The sequence below is a fragment of the Geospiza fortis genome, unplaced genomic scaffold, assembly GCF_000277835.1.
Source record: "Geospiza fortis unplaced genomic scaffold, GeoFor_1.0 scaffold194, whole genome shotgun sequence".
Lineage (NCBI taxonomy): Eukaryota > Metazoa > Chordata > Aves > Passeriformes > Thraupidae > Geospiza > Geospiza fortis.
Genome location: NW_005054322.1, coordinates 3,668,570 through 3,690,419, shown reverse-complemented (window position 1 = coordinate 3,690,419; position 21,850 = coordinate 3,668,570). Strand labels below are relative to the sequence as shown.

At 34.8% G+C, this 21,850-nt stretch overlaps 1 protein-coding gene across 9 annotated transcripts in view; it reads right to left on the bottom strand.

Annotated features, from left to right (window-relative positions):
• LRCH1 (leucine rich repeats and calponin homology domain containing 1) overlaps positions 1–21,850 on the bottom strand; it is a 62,596-nt gene that overhangs the window by 25,947 nt on the left and 14,799 nt on the right. For 3 of the 9 annotated variants that reach the window (XR_004081696.1, XM_031056811.1, XM_031056807.1), the window contains exons 7-15: positions 19,619–19,724; positions 18,376–18,488; positions 16,804–16,871; positions 15,676–15,762; positions 12,728–12,764; positions 11,894–12,007; positions 10,547–10,594; positions 9,265–9,337; positions 3,355–3,462 (exon numbers count right to left, since the gene is read on the bottom strand). Coding sequence is in view for 8 of the 9 variants with exons in the window: in XM_031056811.1 (XP_030912671.1) it covers positions 3,355–3,462; positions 9,265–9,337; positions 10,547–10,594; positions 11,894–12,007; positions 12,728–12,764; positions 15,676–15,762; positions 16,804–16,871; positions 18,376–18,488; positions 19,619–19,724 (754 nt within the window). In the remaining variant the exon portion in view is untranslated. The remainder of the gene's footprint in view (positions 1–3,354; positions 3,463–9,264; positions 9,338–10,546; positions 10,595–11,893; positions 12,008–12,727; positions 12,765–15,675; positions 15,763–16,803; positions 16,872–18,375; positions 18,489–19,618; positions 19,725–21,850) is intronic. The other 6 variants (XM_031056812.1, XM_031056809.1, XM_031056816.1 and 3 more) reach the window with 4 other exon arrangements.

Genomic DNA, 21,850 nt, shown 5'->3' with positions numbered 1-21,850 from the left:
AGCTACTATAAACAGCTGAAAGCAACAAACTCCTTGTATATCTTTAGGCTATTCATTTTGGGCATCAAGACAGAATAAACCATGGCCAGTTACCAAACTTGCTTCCTTCCACTACTTGACTCATACAGTCCTGATTTAACTTTTCTCAGTGAACTGAAATTTGCTGTAATTTCAGTAAAATCAGTAATTTCTGGAATGCCATATTAATGCTATTTGTTAAACAGAACTGCTTTTAAATAGAACACCTGCTATTACAGTTCTATATTAGTCAACTCTGTTCTTTGTAATGTCATCAGAAATCCCAGGGATAGAGTAGGAGAGCATCCTGTAGAGAATGTGCAGGACTGAGAACTACAGAGAGTGACTGCAGCTCAAATCCCTTCTCCAGGTGGAGAACACATCTTCATCAGTGTCACCACTCAAAAGACTCTACAGAGGTGCACACATCATAAATAAAAACATTCTTCATGCTGACCTGCCACACAATGCATGAAAGTAGCAGAGCCATGCCTTCAGATGCAGAGGGCCCACAGTTTTACTGATATTTAATCTTCTGCTTTGTAGAAGGCAAACTCAATATTTGGAATTGAATTCTAAATCCAAAGTAGGGTGTATGAACAGATCCATGCTTCCTAACATTTTGTAGAAAGGTGACATGTGACTATGACTGTTCATGCCCAAAAACACAGAGGCTGTTAGAACACTGATATATGGTGAAAAAGACGTAAATTGTTATTTATAAATTGTATCATTTAAGATGGCTACCAAAAAAACCAAACAAAAAAAAAATCCTAAGTTTTTCAAGAGCAGAAATCCTTATCAAGGACTTCTATTAACTCCACAACTGTACCGTATTAAAATTTCTGCATTAGCAACTCTGCAATAATTTACTGGAGGCTGTTTCTAAAGTTTTAAGAGGTGAAATAAAAATCTCCTATCGCATTAATTAAAAATAGTAGCCGCAATTACTAACATTTTCTAGTTCATTGTACAAGTCTAATAATCCAGCTTTGCTGCCTCTCACAGAAGAAATACCTAGATAAAAATTCTTTTTGAAGAGTACAACCATGGTTTAAATGGTACTTAAAAGCCACTGTAGCTTTATTAGCAGTAGCAACATGTCAAATAATTGTTTACAAAACCAGTAGTACAGAATTATGTTCCATTTTCATAGAATTATAGTATTATTATGGTCTTCATTCAGTTGGCCACAGCTATCCTTTTTTAGGCCTTTGTGAAGTCAAAGTTCCAAGATTTAGTTCCTTCCAATTTCAGATTATAAACATAACTTACAGCAAGGTATTAGCATTACTTTGTCAATTCCACCACAAGAAAAAGGCAGGCTAATCTTAGGCAATGAGAAACTACAAATATAGAAGCTTTTCAATAAAATAAGTTTAATTGATTAAAAAACAGAATTAAAAAAACCTCCACACTCTAAAGCATTAACTATAAAAGTTTTAGTTATGTACTGAATTTCTTAAAAAGTGTTCCCATAGAGGAAGTTTTGGTAGTCCTAAGTGTTGCTTGCTTCTCAGCATTACACACAATCACCTGCAAGGGGAGCCCATACCTCACACACACCTGAATGTCTATTTTTCACTCTTTCAAAGAATCAGTTTCTGCTTTTTGAATCAATTCTCCATGAATCCAAGCTATGTTATTAAGTAGTATTTGTTCCAAAATTGTTTTTTAAAAAGTATCTTGCAAAAGTGTCAACAAGTTAGACGAGTAATAGTTAATAACATACTCAACATACCACTGTCAAGGACAAACTCCCTGGCAAAAATTTTCATTTCTGCACTGAATTTCAATGCACATTTCTGCACTATTAATTGTACATCAAGGAATTCAGTGTACTGAGTACTTAGTGTAACAATGTCATCCTTCAGGCAAACCACAAAATTATTCAACCTGACTCTAAATATAACAGACAAAAAGAAGGTTGGACTATGACAGGCAGAGCTGAAGTCAAGCTGAAAGTCTATAGTCACTTTTCTCTTTGATTGACTTATTCAGTCTAAATTTAAGTAACAGAAATGTAACAGCCCCAATAAAAAAAATATGCAGTTGTAAAAGCAGTTTCTGCTGTAACACACCAAGATAATAAATGCTAACATAAGTATTTGGCTTAAGATTTGAGATCCATGAGGCTTCTATCTGTTCCAAATGCACAAGCTAGCCTGTGCCACTCCTTTCATTCAGAAGATTAAAACACTAAAAAATATAGGCTAACACAGATCAAATTCTGCACTGATAGAAGAAGCACCTCTAGGTTTCTCTGTTACACTATTCATCAGTGAAATGTTAACTTAGCTTCAGACCATCACGAACTAAATTCAGTTTTTTCAAGTTACCAGTATCAGAATTCTTATATTCCACACTCACTTTCCTTATGGAGCTGATTCCTTACATATGCTAACTTTTATGGTTTTATAATCAAGAACACTGAGGCAAATAGGAAATTCTCTCAACTAAAGACCTGAACTAAGAATTAAATGCCCCCTGTGAAGAGGTTTCAGTCCTGAAGTCTTGGGTGGTACAAGTGTGACTTCCAGAGTGGCACCTGAATAGTCAGACAGGAAAGTTTCCTTAACCATAAGTTAAATGTTTGCATTTATCATTCAATATTTGTGGTCTTGGTTTCAATCTGATGCTTTTGAAAGTTTCACAACCTTTTTAATATCTAAACACTTTTCCACTTTAGAGCAACTGGCAACACATGACCCACTTGGCATATTGGTGCTGTGCCTCAGTGTATTTTGACAACAAAACCCTGGAGAAAAACAAAACAAAAGCAGCAGTAACGGAAGTCCACTAATGTACCTGACCTTCTCTGTGAACAGCTTATTAACAACAGTTCCTATTGGACAGAAATCACTATTTTTGCTTAGCTGATTGTTTCAGCTTTGTTTCTTTATGGATTCTTCTACTATGCTAGCTATGCACCTGCACCAATAAATGCAGATGGAAGAAGGATATTTTAATAGTTACTTAACTTTCAAAAAATAATAAATAAAAAAATGCAGAAGAGAGAGCAGCAAAATTAACTGCTGTTTGAGTACAACTTTTACAACTCTTGAAAATGAAGCAAGTAAATAAACCCACACTGAAAATAGTTATTGGAATTAATATCATGGGAAAAGTTGTTTTGCCAGAGCAGAAAAGAGTGAAACTTCACTCTGACTTTTAACACTACGTATTCCAGAGCAAATTAAAGTGCATTCTCTGAGGAATTTAGTCCCATAAACATCCCCTGGAGAGTACTGTCTTTTGTCCTGAGCCATGTGGGGCATTCACCATATACTCATATTTCCAAAAACAAGTAAAGTAAATTATATATGGAACACCTACCATTGTCACTGTCTCCTTCAGATGGGATACTGTAGCTAAAGTTGTCCCATGTTTGTGCCTGTGTAAGTGTGTTGAAGGAGATAGGAGGAAAACTGAGGGATGGGTCTGCTGGAGGGGAGTGATAACCAGTCCAACCATGGTGATAATAAGGACCGGAGTGGGGATAAAAGTGGGCAGCAGCATTTCATATATGGCATTAGGATTGTATGGTAATGGCAAAGATGTAATTCAAAGGTGATTAATATAAAATGCATAAATTTTGAGAAAAGAATGAAAGATGGTGCAGAATAAAAAGAATGAAGAGTCAAATGTTAGTACTTGCAAATCATACATCATATGTGCAGTTAAGGCTGTCAAGCTTAGCAAGATCATTGTAACCATAGCACTTCACACAACTTGTTACAACCAAGTTTTAAGAAAAAGTACCCATAGATTTTACTTTATAGCCTGATAAAAACCTTTACTCTGAGTCAGGACGTAAATATACCAGCTGTGAAATTTCAAGAAGGAAAACTACCACAGAATCAGGATTTTTATCTATTTGTGTAACTACGTAATAAGAACAGTTCTCACAAAGAAAATTTACATATCCATATGAAAATATTATTACATTACAATTTCCCAGCTGATTTTGGAAGTAGCAACTACATTATCACTTGGATATCACGTCTCATTTTGTTGAAGGATGTTCAGTAAGTACATGCAGCACAGATGTTTTCCTTTAATTTTAATTCACTTAATAATCAATGAAGCACTACCTTTTTTTCTTGCTAATTCCCCAAGCAATAATTTCAAATCTACAATGGGTCCACCACATTATATAAGTACTGCTCCTCCACAACTTTAAGAGAGACTTCCCAGAGACAAGGATAGGCATAGAATACCCCCAAAGGCTGATCCTGAGTTTGCACAACAAGCTTTGGCAAACTTGCACCACAGACAGCCTTCTAACAAACACAGCATCATTAATTATTTGACTGGGGTCCCCGAAGTACACAAAACTGTACATTTCCACAGAAGCTGCAACAGTCTGCAGATTATTCACCACATGACGGTAAAAGCATATCATGTCTACAGTTCATGACCACCCATGAACTCAATTGGGGCAGCAATACAGCTCCTGTTCTCCCTATCCATTCTGCCTTCTCTCCTTTAACTAGTCACAACACCACCTCTTATTAATCCTCAGATCCTTCTGCAGAATTTTTTTTCCTTCCCCACCACATCTACTCTGCACTTCTGTCTCTTGTCTCAATTGTGGCAAGGATTTCTGCTCAAGCTTTCCTCAAACCTCCATTCTACAGTGTTTCAGAACTGGATACTGACAACCTTAAAATATCTCCTTCCTGAATCTCTTCTGCATATCATCCATCCCTTCAAAGCTTCACACTGGTTTCTTATTTTCTGACAGAGATTTAAATGTCTTTTCTGCCTTTCACAGTGATGTTGCTCCTTAATGAACTCTTTCTGTATTTGATCACAATGTTCCTTATCACTTCCACCAAAAAAAAAATTCACTTATTTCTTGTTTTTCTACATGTATCTTCACATTTATCTACTGAATCCTACACATAAGCAACATTCACGTTCCTCAAACCAAACTATAAATTACCTCTGCTCTAAATGCTAAACCATACACACACATAAATTCAAGATTGCTGTGTAGATTTAAAAGCAACTAAAACCACTCAAATATTAGAAGAAAGTCCAAAGTAAAGTTTCAGTAAGCACAGAAAGTCTCTCTTTTCTAACAATCCCAACTAATATTCAGAAGCAACTTATTAATGTAGGACTTCTCCTTCCCACAATTTTGGAATCTGTATTAACATGACAGTAATTCAGGTTGTGTCATATAAAACTTCACCTTAAACTTCTTTTCAGAGTTCCACAGCTCTCTCTCTTTAGACTTTCCCAAGGCCAGATCACTGCTTCTGGCTATTGGGACACCAGCTGAACTTCAGAGTCAGCACAACTTTAGCTCTGAGTCAACAATGGGTAACAGTTCACAGATTTATGGCAAAAATTAAACAGTCTGACTCTGATAGCAATTGGCATTCTCAATTATTTTTCAAAGTACACAGATAATGCAGTTAGGGAAGAAGACAATTTGAATGAATAGATATCCAGAGATAGAAAGACAGTAATGAGCACTCAAATGAGAGAAAAATCCTTTCATTGATCATTATATGTTCCAACTAACTTGAAATACAAGCATGTCCCAGCATAGTTACTAACACTGTGCTTCAAGTTCTCTACAAATCACCCAAACTGAAGGCACTAGATTCACAAGTAATGTCATGCTATGTGAACAGTTGCAAGTGAACAACTTCTCACTTCAGAATACAAAGTGTTTTGTGACTTTGAGCTTTGTCAGTGCTTGCTCCAGCCTCTGACAATAGAAATTTTTTTGTCTGTGTTGCTGTCACTTTTTTCAGCAGAAACTAAGAAATACAGTGACCTAGAAATGGCACAACACAAAGGAAAAACAACTCTTGATTGCAAGATGTATTAGAAGCTGTTGTAATGTCTGCTTCAAGCCAGACTTGGAGATCTGGCATATTAAAGATAAGACTTTGGCAACTCTCAATTTCAACAATTAGCACCACTTTAAACATTTTAATCAATTAATGGATGAAGGAGGGAGAATTCAAATTTATTTGCTATTTTGAGTGATTCCTTTTCAGAGAGCTAATGCACTTCCCAAGAGGAAAACTACAGCTCTAAGAAAATTGTTTCTGTTCAATGGAATTTTTTAAGGTTTTCAAAATTAATGTGAATTTGAAAAGTCCATACTCTCTGAAAATATTTAAAATACAGAAGGAAATTATCTGAAAAATTAAAAAATCCTTTTTACATTCAATGTAAACGTCTGACCCTTGGAAAAAAATCTTTCAAGAAATGTAAACACATTCATTACCTTTCAAAATATTTTCTTCGGGTACTTTGAGTTCTTTCTGTCAGCCATCAGATATGAATTTTCCCAATGTTTTACCTAGCTTAAAAATGAAAGTATAAAAGGACCTTCAGTCCTGAACACTTATCAGTATGTACTAGCACAGAAGTTTAAGCCACTGTGGTTTATCCTCTGGAAGCACTTATATTTGTGTGTGTACTTCAAAAAACTGGAATCTTTATCACAAGTCTAGAACAGTTTACTTTCACCTTTCCAAGAGACATAAACCATTATAAAATGATGAGGAAGATGGAAAATCAAATAGAAAGCAACATTCATTTTAAATAGATGAAAATAAACTCTCAAATTGCAGAAAAAATACAGTTGCATATATTTTCATTGAAAATTTGCCACTATTTTTTCCACAGAGCACGGTGGACACATTTTAGTTAGAACACTTCAATGTGCTTTTAATGTTGCACTTGGATTTAAGAGATTTACAGAGCCAATTAATTCAAATGCAAGCTCTACAAAGTTAAACAGTTAGAAGTCATTAGGACTTTATAACTTCATTAGAGCTTATATTTCCAGTAAGTTTTAACATTTCCCTGAAGGCCATTAAGAACTGAAATAAAAAACCCTATTAAAATACACTACAAACTAAGCTGAAAAACCTTCCTGGGTCACAGAAATGCTGGACCTCTTCACTAGCTCAGGTCTACGACAACAAAGCAGTATACAATTAACAAGTAAAAATTCCAGCCAGTGGTAGAATGGTTCAAATACACAAAACTTGCACAAAGTTTTAAAGGAAATACAATGAAGAAACTACAGACCTGCCAGACAAACCAGCCTTAAAAGGAAAAACATGCAGGCTTCGGAAACATGCCAGTATTCTCCTACTTCTATCTATAAGAATTTCTTATGCGTTAGCAAAACAGCAGAGGATGAAACAATATGCAGCTTTACTATGCCTGTGCAAAGTTTCATTTTGCAACATGATGCTACATAGCTAATATACTGTATTTTTATCTGAAACTAGACATAAAGATTTACTATTGCCAAGTTCCCCTATCTTACAGGGTATAAATTTAAAGTAAAATGACTGAAGCTAGATATGATCAGGTGAGAAACTCTGCAGTAATTGGTCTATCTTAGTGCCTGTAGTACCTCATATGGAAAAGAAAATAAATTCACATTATCAAGTTTAACGCAACCATAATGTGACCAAAAGACACTCCAGTATTGGCATGCTCAAAGATTTTAGAATATATGATCTTTAATCAGTACAGTGCAGAAAATCAGCCTGTTCTAACCAACTGACTTTGGTATTCAAAGAGGCTATACACAGCTGCAGCATATAAAAAAGAGATGAAGTGTAGGACTTGTGCACATCTGGTCTTGAATCATGTGACTTAGGAGATTTTGTTGCAAACATTGCAATCCAATCTTTCTAGAAATTCTCTCAAAAAAAGAGTCACTAGGCTATTTCACCTGGACATATTCTAGTCATGAAGCATAAGAAGCTTGGGCACGGTATGCCAAGATTCAAAGGCGCATGTTAAACTAACACCTGAACAAGAAGTCACAGTCTTGCATATTCTTCCACAAAGCAACTTCCAATCCCCAGCAGATTTCACTGTGGGCCCAAACACAGCCCACATCCTGTGAAAGCAGCAACATGGCCCAGGCTCCTTTGCTTTTTTCTCCTGACAGTGATATTGCAATATTGCCAATGGACTATGCAATATTACTCAATGTTTTATTTTCAACAGATCCTGAAAGGACCCATTTGCTCATCATTTAACCTGTATTTTAGATTTATGTAGAAATATCAACATTTCTAAATCATCAGGAACAAGACAGACCAAGTTTAACATTCTAACAACCAAAGAAATGCAGCTGAACAGATCTGTCTAACTATATATCACAACTACATGAGAAACTTAAAGTATATTCCTTCATAAAAACAGTTTTCTAATACTTAAAAAAAACAAAGCGAACGACAAAATCCAACTAAATCTATGGGTACAATTTCATAAACATTTTCACAATGTTCCACCAGCAGTTTCACAAACTGCTGCCATTATTACCAAGTATTTTGCTACGGAAACTACAAGCTTGTAGAGGTTTACCATCACTTGATTAAAAGCATTTGTGGTGGATGAGAGAAATCAGAACCACAGTCTTAGTATGCTGAAACATATTGAAAACCTAGAGCTACTCATTAGAGGTGATATGGCGTGACTTAATATTGACTACCTCCGCACAGAGGAGACAAAAACTGAATTAAATAGTGTAGCTAATCCAGTTTTTAAAGGAAGCTGTTATCCAAGCCCTCAAATACATCTCTAAGTTTGGGAGGTTTTTGGTTGTTACTTATTTTTAAATTTAGTTTGTTTGTTTTCAAATAAACTGCTGCTTGTTAAAAGACTGGTGGTTATGCAGATACAGTGCATTGCAAATTCATTGAACTCAGTTGCTGGCTGAAGTAAAGATGTAACCTTTCCATAATGCTTGATCTTTACTCAAGCCTAACTACTGACAGACTCAATGAAGTGAAAAATTTTCAAAGCAACACAAGTGTTTTCCAAAATACCTAATTATACACATGTATTATTGAACAAAATCTAAACTGTATCACCACATGCCAATCAAGCAAAAACTCTTATTTCAAATAGTATGTCAGCACAGATGATAAATATGTATATGTATATAAAATACGTGTAGTTATATCCAAACACATTTTTAATATACATATAACTTTATAAACATCCAATTTACTAGTAATGGATGAAAATTGATCCATATATAATGTGCCAAATAAATACTTCTTACAAATTCAATCTTGATTCAAAACTAGATTTAACTTAGAACTTTAAATGTTCTTAGCTTCTTCTAAGTGTATGGAAAATGTTACTGTGCTTACTTCTTAAGGGGGGAAAATAGAGATATCTAATCATAACAGAGATGTAAAAACCCCAAACCAGTACACAAAAACTGGTTTCCCACATTACCTGATCGTGGCTTCAGGCCAAAAGGAATTGTGGTGTTTGTAGTAGGAGACATTGTTGGACTTTTATCCTTATTCTGTGTAATTCAAAAACATACATCAAAGTTAGAATAACACACAGAATATATCTCAGCATATCTGATCATGCAAAATGCAGAAGTTAACACTACTGCATGCTGTAACAATTCCCATAATCTGATCACAATATAGTCCCAAACCTATGATAATCTCCCTTTTTTATTGCACCCTATTTCTCTGTTAGAAAAGATGAGTTTCTGACAAAAGACAGCAAGATATTCCTCCTAGTTATAAATAAGCTCAATTATTTATCAGTTTTCTCCCATGCCATCACTTGGTTCCATCAAACATAAATTTTGTGGCAGAGTACATTTAAAAAACCAAAGCAAAGGCATGGTTTTTTCCTTAGATACGTTTGTTTCTTTCACAGAATTAATTACTATTCCGCATGGTGTTTTCCATTCAACACCGAATTTCTGCATTAAAAACAGAAAAGAGGAAATTAAGCTTATGCCTCAGAGCAGGATCTCCCCTGACCCTGAACTAGGCTATGAGTTGCAGCAGGAAGAATGGAGCAGCATCATACCACCAACGGCAACACAGAGAGTCCTATGAACAAATCCCATAATGGGATTCCACTGGGGGCTGGGAACTTCAGAATTCCCATCACCAAGACTGGTGGACGGTGGCTGGGTGCTCACAAATTTGCAATATGCTTATGCTCAATGCAATACAGAGAGAGAAGGCCTATTTCTGCACCAAAAAAAAAAAAAAAAGAAAAGAAAAAAAAAGAAAAAGAAGGTAAATAATCTCCATAAGGAGCTTCAGATGGTTTTTGCCTTTTTGATCTTCCAATGAGATTTACACTAGAAAGCTACAGGATCAATAAAATTAGATTCCTCTCTGAAAACTAATCAAGGACATGACACAACTGTGCAAAAAGAAACTGCACTGAAATCAATAGAAAATCTTGTTGAACAAGGGAGAGTTAAAAAAAGAAAAATTAAAAATTGTGTCTGAATGGAGAAAATGTAAAAAAGTTAAACGTTTTATACTAAACTGCATAACTCAAACAAGCTGATCAGAAAGCATATTTTTGTACCCTAGTAAATCTCTGAGATGACAAGATTAAACCACATGCCAAGCAAACCACATATTCATTTCTGATGCAAATCTCAGCCTCATGTTCTGTGGAATTCGGTCATGTTTCATTTAGTCTATGAAACATTCACACAAAACATATAAGAGACAAACAAATGACATCTTACCTCACTGTGAGAGGTTTGCCCACTTGTGTTCCAAACAATTAGATCATTCTGTATGTTTGGAAAGTTAAAAAAAAAGAAGAAAAGACAAAAAAACCATTTCAGAACTTATATTAGTGATACATTGCAATGGGAAATTTTACTATATGTAGTCAGATACACATTAATACTTAATTTTTTTTCACTGAAATGAATAATTTGCATGAATCATAAATACTTCTATTGCTAGCTGAAGAACTTTTTTTAAAAAAGCATGTGGAAATGATTCACACAGATTTGTCATTAACTTTTTTGCTTCAATACTACGGGATTATAAGTGCACTTATAAGATTTGAATGTTTGTTGGTTAAAACACAGCATATTTCTTTTGATTAAACTATCACGAACGTTTCATTTGCAAATATAGATTTTCAATACAGATTTGAATAGAGAAGTATTCTGTAAACAATTACTTTTATAATTACAACATATCTTTTGTTATAACTTCTGTTACAGTTACATAGGAAACATGTACACCACATTGATAAATATGAAACAAAATCATTAATTCAGCAGTGATCATAACTCAGCGGAAAGACAACTGGCATAAGTAAATTATAATTCAATCCAAAAGAACTTCCCTAGGGTCAATTTTTTTTAAATTGACAAAACAAGAGAGCACTTGGACATTAGGTCCCAATAGTCACAGAGATTTATCACAGCACTATTTGATATTATGATGATTATACATACAAATATTTGAAAAGCATCAAGAGAAAGGAGAAAAAGAAAATCTATTTCTGGATAGAACAGACAATTAAGGTACTGCCAATATAGACAGCATCTTCTGTAATTTTGTTCTCACAATCTCCTTATTTAAGGTTTTTTTGTAGCTCTATATTTCTGGATCATTACAATGTACAAATCTTAAAAAATTTTTGAAACTTTAAAAACTATCATCTCAACCTATATACAGTCTGTTTGCAATATTAAATACAATAAAAAAAACTGCTGTTAACATAAACTTAGAAACTTATGTAAGTACAAAAGAATATTTGGGGTAAGGGAAGAAAGGGAGTCAGGTACTTCATTTTCTTGAAGATCTAACTTTTAGACAACATTTTTCCAGGGGAATGGAACCCCAGCAACTACTATGCTTTTATTGGATATATTTATTATGTAAGTTCTTTCCAAAAGGATGGGTCTCAATCAATTTTTCATTTACAGTCAAACCTTGAGATTCATGCTAAGGCAAAAAAAAACCCAATCTCCACACTGGGCCTAAAGCCATTATCCCCACACACAAATTGACAGAATGCAATGATCCATTCCAAGCGTTTCCACATTTATTGCATCTGGACACTTCCATACCTGGCTCAATGACCATTTTTCACCCTGCTCACAAGTTCTTGCTTCAGGGTTTGCTTTCTCCATAATCAACTCCCTCCTCCTCTGGAATTCCAGTTCCTCTTCAGCATTTTCTCTCTGTAAGATAAATAACTCTTCTGTCTGTACTACTGGAAATAGAATTTTTATTTTTTGGCATAACATTACCTTGAAGTATTTATTACAAATACTGTGATGGAAAGCAGACAGAAAAGCAAGTAGATACTATGTAAGTGCAGTTCCAGCATTAACAGGCGGATAACGTAAATCTAAACCAACTGCTTCATGAAAAACATCATTTCACCAGACAGGATACAGAACAAATAATAAGCAACATATATCACACTGTAAAACTCAAACCCCTTACTTTAACTATACTCTCTGTAACTATAGTGACAGTACTCTGGAAAACCACTCATTTTTATTTTACAATTTTGGGCTTATTTTACAATTTTGGGGTTATAATGAATATACTGTTTTCCTACACCAAAAGGTGAAGACTGGGAGGGGGGGAAGTCTAATTGTAGATCATGATGCATAGCTGAACTGACATACAGGGAGACAAGGTGGGGAAACTAAAATGAAAAAGTAACAGATAAACACAGAAAAACTTCACATATGCAGACACACACAGACAAAAACAAACAAACAAACCCCACAACAATTCCATAAATATGTTAAAGAAGAATTAACTTTGCCCTTCAGCATACTTACTTTTTACCTTCCATACTTGGCAGATTACCAACTGATGAAAGTGTGGGCTCATTTTCTGTCTTTCCCCCCCAGAATATTTTGTAATTATACACTCATTTAACGTACCTGACCAAGAGAAGACATGTCCATCTGTATTTGACCACTATGTATAAAGACAAAGGCAAATATGTAATTCATTGTGTAGCAACTTGAACATGATGTATCTAACAATTTTTTTTTTCTAAAGAAGGTATATAAACATTCTTTACTGTAGACTCGTGAAATTCTAAAACTGTTGCTGGTTCTGTAGGATACAGATTCACAGCACTGCTCTCTGAAATACCCATGCTTAATCTGCAAGGTTTGAAATAAAAACATTGTACCGGGCTATAACTTTGGCAACCATTATGTTCAATATTTAATTTCAAACAAATATATACATGCAATACTTTATAGTTATCATTTTAACCTGTTCAGTGTCATCTCTTAAGAGCTTTTGGAAATGCCTCCCAATTCTTCAGTTCACTCTGAAGCATCATTCATGGTTTCATTTGCAAAGCACCACCGGCAATGGTTTGTATCAAAACAAAAGGACCTGTTTATTATCATGTTGTTATCTAGAAGCCTGCAGATTTCTGTATCTAATCCCTAGAACTCAGTTTTCAAATGGAAGCCACAGCCCTGTCTAGATATTTCCACTTAATTTACACTGGTTGAAAATAAAGCAGTGAAACAGAAAATGAAAGAAAGGAAATATAGGAAAGCAAACATAGAAATACAATCCAAACATCGAAAATATTGAAAAAGGTTGAATTTGAAATCTCTTCCCAGAAAAGCAATGCTGTCTATGTGTAATAGAGTGTACAGATTTTAAATTCTGCAGAACACTGGAAACAGTGTTCTGCAGAACAGTAACTGGACCAGCATTTAACAAGTTTAATAATCACACCCACTAGGAAAAACAGCTTGAAAGAATTCCAGTCAGTGCACATTAAGCATACCAGAATCACCAACTGCTCCAGCCCCTACAGTGTTTTCTCCTAAAGGGCCTTCAGAGTGAGATAAGGATGGTCCTGGACAGAGTTTGTTATTTCAACGAGGTTACCTTGACTCGGCCACCAGAGTTATATGGACGCACAAAGGAAACTGGGAGAAGTTACAATTGTTGACATGCTCTACATTTAAGTTAAAAGCAAATACAAGTTCTGTGCATCTTAAAATAAGAAGCAACAAAAGCATTTACATTCTTTTCTGGACATAAAACTTCTTGAGCATGAGAAAAATAAATTCTCACACCACTTTATACAAAGCAAGTATAAAATGAAATGTCATAAAATCCAGTAATTTATTTAAAAAAATTATTTTTAAATCCAGTAAATTATTTTTAAAAAAAATTATGAGGAACCCATGGCTCAGAGGACTGAAAGTTTACGGCATCATCTGACAAGTACTGGGTACTCAAATGTATCTTGCTGCTTAGAACTGGATGCTAATACACAGGAGGCATACATCAAAAGCCTAAATGGTGCTCAGAAAATTAAATATAAATGCTCATATTTTAAGGTTAGAAAAAGAAAGTGCAGCCACAAACCCCCTAACATGCTGCAAAAACAACAGTAGAGAAATACAGACATACATGACATGATTAGCCACTTCTAAAAGTAATTTTTGAAATTTACTGTAGTATTACTAATGGAAGTATATCTGTGTGTAAACAAAAACCAGATTTTCTGTATTTTATTGACCTTCTTAATTTAATAGAAGTATCTAAATATGTAGGAAATATTAGGGCAATGTCTGGAAACAGAAAAACCAAAATGACAAAATTTATCAGGCTAACAACTAAAATATTTTTGCTGGTGTTTTTTCCAAAACAAACGCTTCCCTTTTTTAACTACAACACTCTTCCAAGAAAGTAATAAGCCTCATATGAGATGCAGAAGTAATGGTACTAGGAAGCTAAAGGAACTACAGAGATTTCCTAATTGTTTATTTCCTAATTTTACATTTTATTAAAGCAAAGATATTTTTGATTCAAGTATTTAGTGTGTGATTCAAACATTCAAGTGTTCTTTACGTAATGCAAAATAAAACCAGCTGTCTCTTTAGAAATACTATCAGGAATCAATTTCTGTCCTAAAAGCAAAGAAGTCTGCTAGGTGAAAAAGCAGTTCAAAATAGGCATTTAAAGTAAAGAACAGTGTAGTCACAAAAGCAAGTAGCTATCAAGGGAGGAAAGAGAACCAAGCATACTTAAGGCTGAAGTGACAAGGAGGTTTCTAATCTTCAGAGAAATGAAGCTGCAAACCAGCTACTTCATAGAAGTAAGAATTAAAATGAGTTTTGAAATGAACTTAATTTCTGAAGGTGATTACACTAAGAAAAGCAATAGCAAGCATCCAGACAGAAAGAACTACAGGCACCACCACTGTCATACTTTTCCAGCAGGGCTATCACTTGCTTTCTTTTAAATACTTACTCTTTTGTTTAGCCACAATTCCAGACCCATTCTATGTGACTTTGGCCACTTAAAATGGACATCTAAACTATAAAAGCTTGTCTTCTGTAGTCAGGGGAAATCTAAATAACTTTCTTTGCCTATTCCTCCTTTGGATTTCAGAAAACTAAAGAAACTCCACCACTAATTCAGGCACCTCCTTTATGTGCCTCATTGAATTGGCACGAAATGGGCCAGAAGCCCTTCTCATTCCAACAATATATACCAAGCATGAGTAAAACGAAAATTTACAGTCCCTAAAAGAAATGTGACAATCCTAGACAAAACTTCAGATAATCATAGTAGTGTACATGAGATGAATGGTTAAGGGGTGTCCTCATCTCTGGTTTCTTTTGTCCCTTCTTAATTTACTGGGAATCTTGTCTAGATACTCGAGAGAGAATTTGAGTTTCCTTCTTAACTACCTTGCACACACTGGTATGCTAACAAAGCACTTGGTAACTCCAGAGAGCTTTCAGTTTCAGTTAAAAGAGAACTCTAATGTAATTCACAAAAAAAGTTAAAATATATTACATTATACTATTATACTACTATATATCAGCTACTGTAAGCATACCTGTTGGAATCTTGCAATAAATCTACCGCTTCTCTTAGTTGCTCTATCATTGCTATATCAATAGTTTGTTCTTCTGATAAATTTATTCTATAACAGAAAACAAAAACATTCAAAAAAAAAAAAAAAGGTACAACAGCAATTATCAAGGGTAGTCTGAATTTCAGTGTGAGAGGTCCACCTTCCAACTGGCAAGCAAACACGATAGGGGGAAAAACAGCCTCTCTGCACACTGGGATATGCTGAATTTATGGAAAGAGCTCCTTCTGAAAAAAAATCTCCAACACTTTGTCCTTAACAAAGTCCCCCAGCCTAATATAACATAAATGTGATGAAGTAACACTTTTAGCATTCAATTAAACAGAATGGCTTCTAAAGCTGAACATTTATTTACCAATATCTGACTCTTAAAGGAACATGTATTGTTTCAGCCCGAATAGTAAATACAATGAGCTTTTATAAGGGCCAGCTTGCTTTCTTTTGCTTTTCAACATTTATAATTCTTTTTGGAGATTAGAAATATAACCTCCCACTAGATCTGCCAATAAGGCTCTTTCAGAAAGTATTTATTCTTTCCTCCCTTCAGGTTTGGGTCTTTTTTTATACCATATAGGACTACACTGTTCTGATGAGTGACAGCTTCATACTACAGTCATGTTGAATTTCCTTTCCTTATGCACTTAGAAACTAATGTTCATTTGTTCTGCTCTGGAATTAATATCTATAAACTAATGATTGTTTCAAGGTTAAAATTATGACAAGTAAGAAAAAGAATAAGATATGTTTTCTAATTAAATTAATTTTTAAATGTACATTACATTTAGATCTTTCAAGTTTTGATTATCTCTTTTCAGCAATGCCTTTAATAAACAAAATATCTAAGTACCTAATTAAAAAGACTGTATTCTACATAGATAAAAAGTTATTGGGGAATACAAATTAATTAGTTGTAATATAACATCCATTCTATTTAGCAATAAAATGTAAAACACTGAGCACACACAAAATGCAAGGTTGTTATTGTCTTGCCTCCAAATCTGCAGAATTATTAAACAGCAAAGTCATACCAGTCCCGGTCAAACTAATTAAAAGACATAGCTAATTATTAATAGATACATAAAAAATACTCACATTTCGTCTGCTTGCCATTGCGTGTCCTCTTCTATTCTCAGTAATTCATCACACTCTGCTGCTCTGCTCTGTAAGCAGACAAAAGTGATAATGAGAACTGAACTTTGCAATTAAGTAGGCAGATAAATTTTGCTTTCCAACTCAGCAGTGACCTAATTTATGTAATAATTTAGGTTGGCTGGTTGAAGCAATCCAACACTTCTGCTCCATTCCTTACTCTACGCCCTTTTAAGATACTGATTACAAGATCTTCTATTCAGAAGATTTTATTGAGGTCAACAGCCCTTACCCTCTCTTAACTGTGAAAAGAAAGTCAAGCAGCATAACAATTCCTTGTTCTATGTCCCAGATTCCATTTGTGACTTTCTGGCATATAGAAACAATGCTCCAATTGAGCATGATCCCAGCTCTCCTTCTCCTTGCTCTCCTACTGCAGCCAGATTTGTTTACAAAGCAAGGAAATTCCAAACATACAAACAGTGGCAATTATGTACTTCATGCAGAATTATTAACAGGATTCATATTTTACAGTTTTGACAACCATGAATCATTTCTTTTTTAAAGAGAACAAATTGGAAAAAAGTTGCATCCAGGAATTCATATCAGTCAGCCAGTTATTTTGGGTTCAATGTAGTCAAATTAGATCCCCCACATCTATAAACATGACGTGCTACTTATTTGAAAACCTGAATCTTTTTTATGCTTCCACTCGGTGTTTTGCAACTCTTTCATCTCAGACAAGCAGGAGCACTGAAGTAGTTCAGCTGCCAGTAAAGACAGAAGCTCTCTGAATGAATATGTATTTATACTTCTGGAGAAGATGCAGCAGAAAACAGAGGCTTATCCTCTTCTGTGTCATGTGTTTGGCACATCAGCTGCATCATCCTCTACCAATAAATTCTACCCAATTCTGCTGTATGTGACACTGAAGAGTACACCAGCTTCTCTAACACTCTCCAATGACGGCTCATTTCCCAGTGACAATCCCTAGTAGAATGAGTAAAGCCATTATTTTTCATCACTCTTCACCTTACAGGAATAAAGACCATGATGTTTTCCTGTAACAAGGGTACATAACATAAGACAACAAAAATGCAGCACTTATTCTAGAAGGTGATTTGATATAATTTGTCTTTAAGGATCCCTCAAATGCTACTATACTGTTTAAAAAATTGAGAAAATGTATTTTAATACCATAACATTACTTCAAAACTTCAGCCACCACAGCTAGCAAAGTCATCTCTCATCTTAGCAATGAAACAAACACAATAAATCATTCAATTCAAAATATAAAGCCAAGCACAGAAAAAACCTGCCATTTTCCTTAAAGTCTTAAACATAGTTAAAGGATAACTCTCACATATCCTAGAAAGAGTTTTGGGCAAATTGCCCTAGATCAATTGTAATAATTTTAAACCTACCTGCCTATTTTTGCTTTCTGTATTTTTAAAGCAATTAATATTATCTGCATGTCTTATTCATTAAAATACCTGCTGTTTATCATTCCTGTTTACTCTGCACTTATCAAAGTGGCAGAAATATTTTCCCTACTTAACATTGTTACAAACTTGCCTTAATGTAGCTCATAAATTCAGTAGTAAGAGTATCCTGTTCATCAAACTGGTTTCCTGTTTCTTGTGACTTATCATTGACAAACATGTGAGAAGATCCTTGATGGAATTCCACTAGGAACAGCAATGAAAAAAAAAATATAGAAGAATGATTTCAAAAATGAAGTTTAAATTCACATTAAAAATTCCAAACAGGTTAAGATCCTGTCATTGTAAACAGTGATGCCAATTTCTAAGTTGTAATAAATCCACTCCCTGGGCATATACAGTTGTATATCAGAAGCACCAAAGCAGGCATTGGAGGAGCCAGTTTTGAACTACACCAAGTCTGTCTTGCCAGTTGCAATACAAGAACACAGCTGGACAACTGTGCAGAGCTTTAAGAAATTCAGATGTCTTAGGCAGTGACTTGCAATTGAATGCAATTTCAGAGTTACTGTGCTGTGACAAACCAAACACCCAGCAAAATTATTTAGAGCCTGTCCCAATCTTTTCCCTATGTATACTATTTCCAAGGATATGAAGCTATGATTTACCCTCTCCAGTTTGCTAATAAACACTGTAGGATAAAATCCTGTTATCTCTCTTCATACTCTACCAAATTCTGATGAGTTCTCCATGGAACTTCATTAAAGTGGGTAACACTGAGGATATGCCATCTCCTATTCACCATCTCCTATTCATGTGGTTTCCATATGCAGCTTGCTGACTTCATCTTGCCATTTATCATTAGTATGTGCAGAACTTGGAGAACCATTGTTTACCAGTATTAGTGTAATTTAGAAAAACATAAGTTACTTTAAAAATTGGATAAAATTAAATCTCTCACAAAATACAAAGAAATTTACTCATTTCCAGACGTGATGCTGACTGACTAAAAAAGCTTTATATATACACTAAGTGCAGCTATAGAAATAGATTCCATTATTGCACTTTGCTAAATTACTGAACATTGATATTAGCTGAAGGATAGCACGGCTCAAACCAACCTTAACTTTTCTTCCCCCAGGCAGAATCAGATCTTATTAATTCTTGAGACAAAGTGCAGCAAGTTTTTTGGAACTGCTGTTAAAAATTACTAGACAGACTCAACTCAGTATAGTAAAGATTTTCTAAGTAACATACTTTTTTTCATTTTTACACAAATGCATATGCATGCTCAAAGCCTTCTGGGAAAGCAGGCAGGCATGGAATCAACAACAGAATTTCCCTGTATTTAACTTCCATGTTTTTTACATTCCAACCTTTTCTTGAGTTAGCATGGTGACCTGAATCATCCTTTATAATATGATCTTCTTCCACAATGTCCGACATCGGAACATTAAAGCTGATAGTATCTTCATCAGATGGCTAGAAAAGAATAAGAGAAACACTAGTCCCAGCTCAAACCAAGAATGATAAAAATGTACATGTTAACAAGATTGCTCACTGAAGAACTGCAAATTAACATGGAAGAGGATACCAGAGCATCTAACATGACCACATCCTGTTGTAAGAAATTGCAGTCACGCTGAATATATCCTCACATGAGGTTTGCTAAGTAGAACAATGCACATGTCCTCTTTTCCTGTCTTACTCATGGCACTAATCCTCTCCTTGCACTGACACAACCGCACTGTGTTGCTCTCTGTGCTTCCCTGGGGCAGCTGAAAACTACAAGGGCCTCCTTGCAGCCAAAGTCTGTAGAAACACTGAGCCTCATATCATGGCCCTTTTTTTCCTTTCCTTCCTCTTCCCTGCTTTACCATGCAGCATCTGATGTGAATGTCTACAGCAAGCAAGATCAACATCAAGCAAGGTACCATCTTTAATTATGTTAACTGACAGAGCTGAAAAAAAAAGCATAGACTCTCAAGTACATTACCTTTTTCTGACTTAAAAGCTCACCCATCCTTCAGCTGTATTAGCTAGTACACTAAAACACTCGACTTGTATCTAACAAACCTATCCTGTCTATGACTTTACAGATAGCAGCTGCACAAGGAAGCACAGACACAATTCTGTTCTAGGCCACAATGGCTCTGTTTCTCTGCATGGCCAGCAGTGACCTGCTCAAGTGGGACCTGCTCACATCCTCTCCTGAGGTGAGCTAGAGCAAAACCACAGTTTGCAGAAGAGGCCAAGTTTTTATTCTTGCTCCCCTGAGACAGAGAATTTACCACCACAACAGTCTCAGAACTTCGCAAATGTATTTTCCACAAAGTCCATGAGCGCTGCTCATTCTTTAAATGCTCTGTGTTTCTGTAACTTGCTACTCTACATTTTCCACACATGTATTCTGTCATTATCACTGATATAATACAAACAGCACTCTGTTCCATATCCTTAAAAATATTTTAAAGGAAATTATATTCCCCATTTTATCAGTTCAGACAACTGTAAAAAAAAGATCTGTAATGAAATGTGTTACATTTAATCAGTTATTTAATTCTAGCTAGCTTCTTGTCTGCCATTCTTGCTACTTTTAGATGTTCATAATCTATGTAGAAAGTATTTTTTCTAACTCCTGAAGCTAAAGTTTGTGATAAAGGATGGAGCAAATACAACTTGTTCTTAAAAACTCAATCAAAGATAGATGTGGTTATTCCTATTTTCCAAGAATACCCTGGACTCAAAACATGCTGTAAACATGGACAATGATGAATGTTCTTTCTGATGAATAGACTGCATGTTATTAACTCTATGAATTCACTGGCTGTATTCTTCAGGTTAAGGAGAAAAAAATCAAGGAGGAAAAAAGGGTGTTTGAGGGCTTCATAAAGCCCTTTCAAAATAAATTTTAAATTTTAAAATGAATTATATTTTCAAATGAAACTCCAACAAAAAATAAATTACACTCCAAGTACCCTAAGGAAAAAATCTTTTAGATCTGAAGCAATGACAATCCAACAACTTTAAAAAATAAAAATAAGATAGGTACAGTATAAATTCATTCAGACAACCAAGGTTACAGCAAAGTTCCTTCTCTTTCAGGTTGTATCTCATATGACATTTAAGTACTAAACTTGATTATTCTAGATCGAAGTTAATGCTGTCTTAATTTTTCAACTATCCTTTGAAAATACTACAGTAAAATGTTCCTACACACTTTATTAGAAGTTCTGGATCCAAAACAGGTAATTTTTTTTTTTCTTAGCAGAGTAACACACACTTTGAGGAAAATATTTTGGATTTTTGGTATAAGAAAAGGAACAGACCATTCAATCTGGAAAGAAATTCCTTTCAGGACCTACAGAATTCTGCAACTAATTTTCCAGGTGTTTCCTGCCACTATACTATGAAACAAAAACTATCCAAATCAGCCTTGGATAATACAAAAGTATCACTCCTTCACAGGTGAAATCCAACTTCCCTGGTGTATCATCCAACTTCCTTCTTCCACAGTTCTATTTTTTATTCAGACAGCAAAAGAAGACAAATCAGAATCAGCATAGACAAATCAGAATCAAAAATACCTAACATTATTCTAAGACATA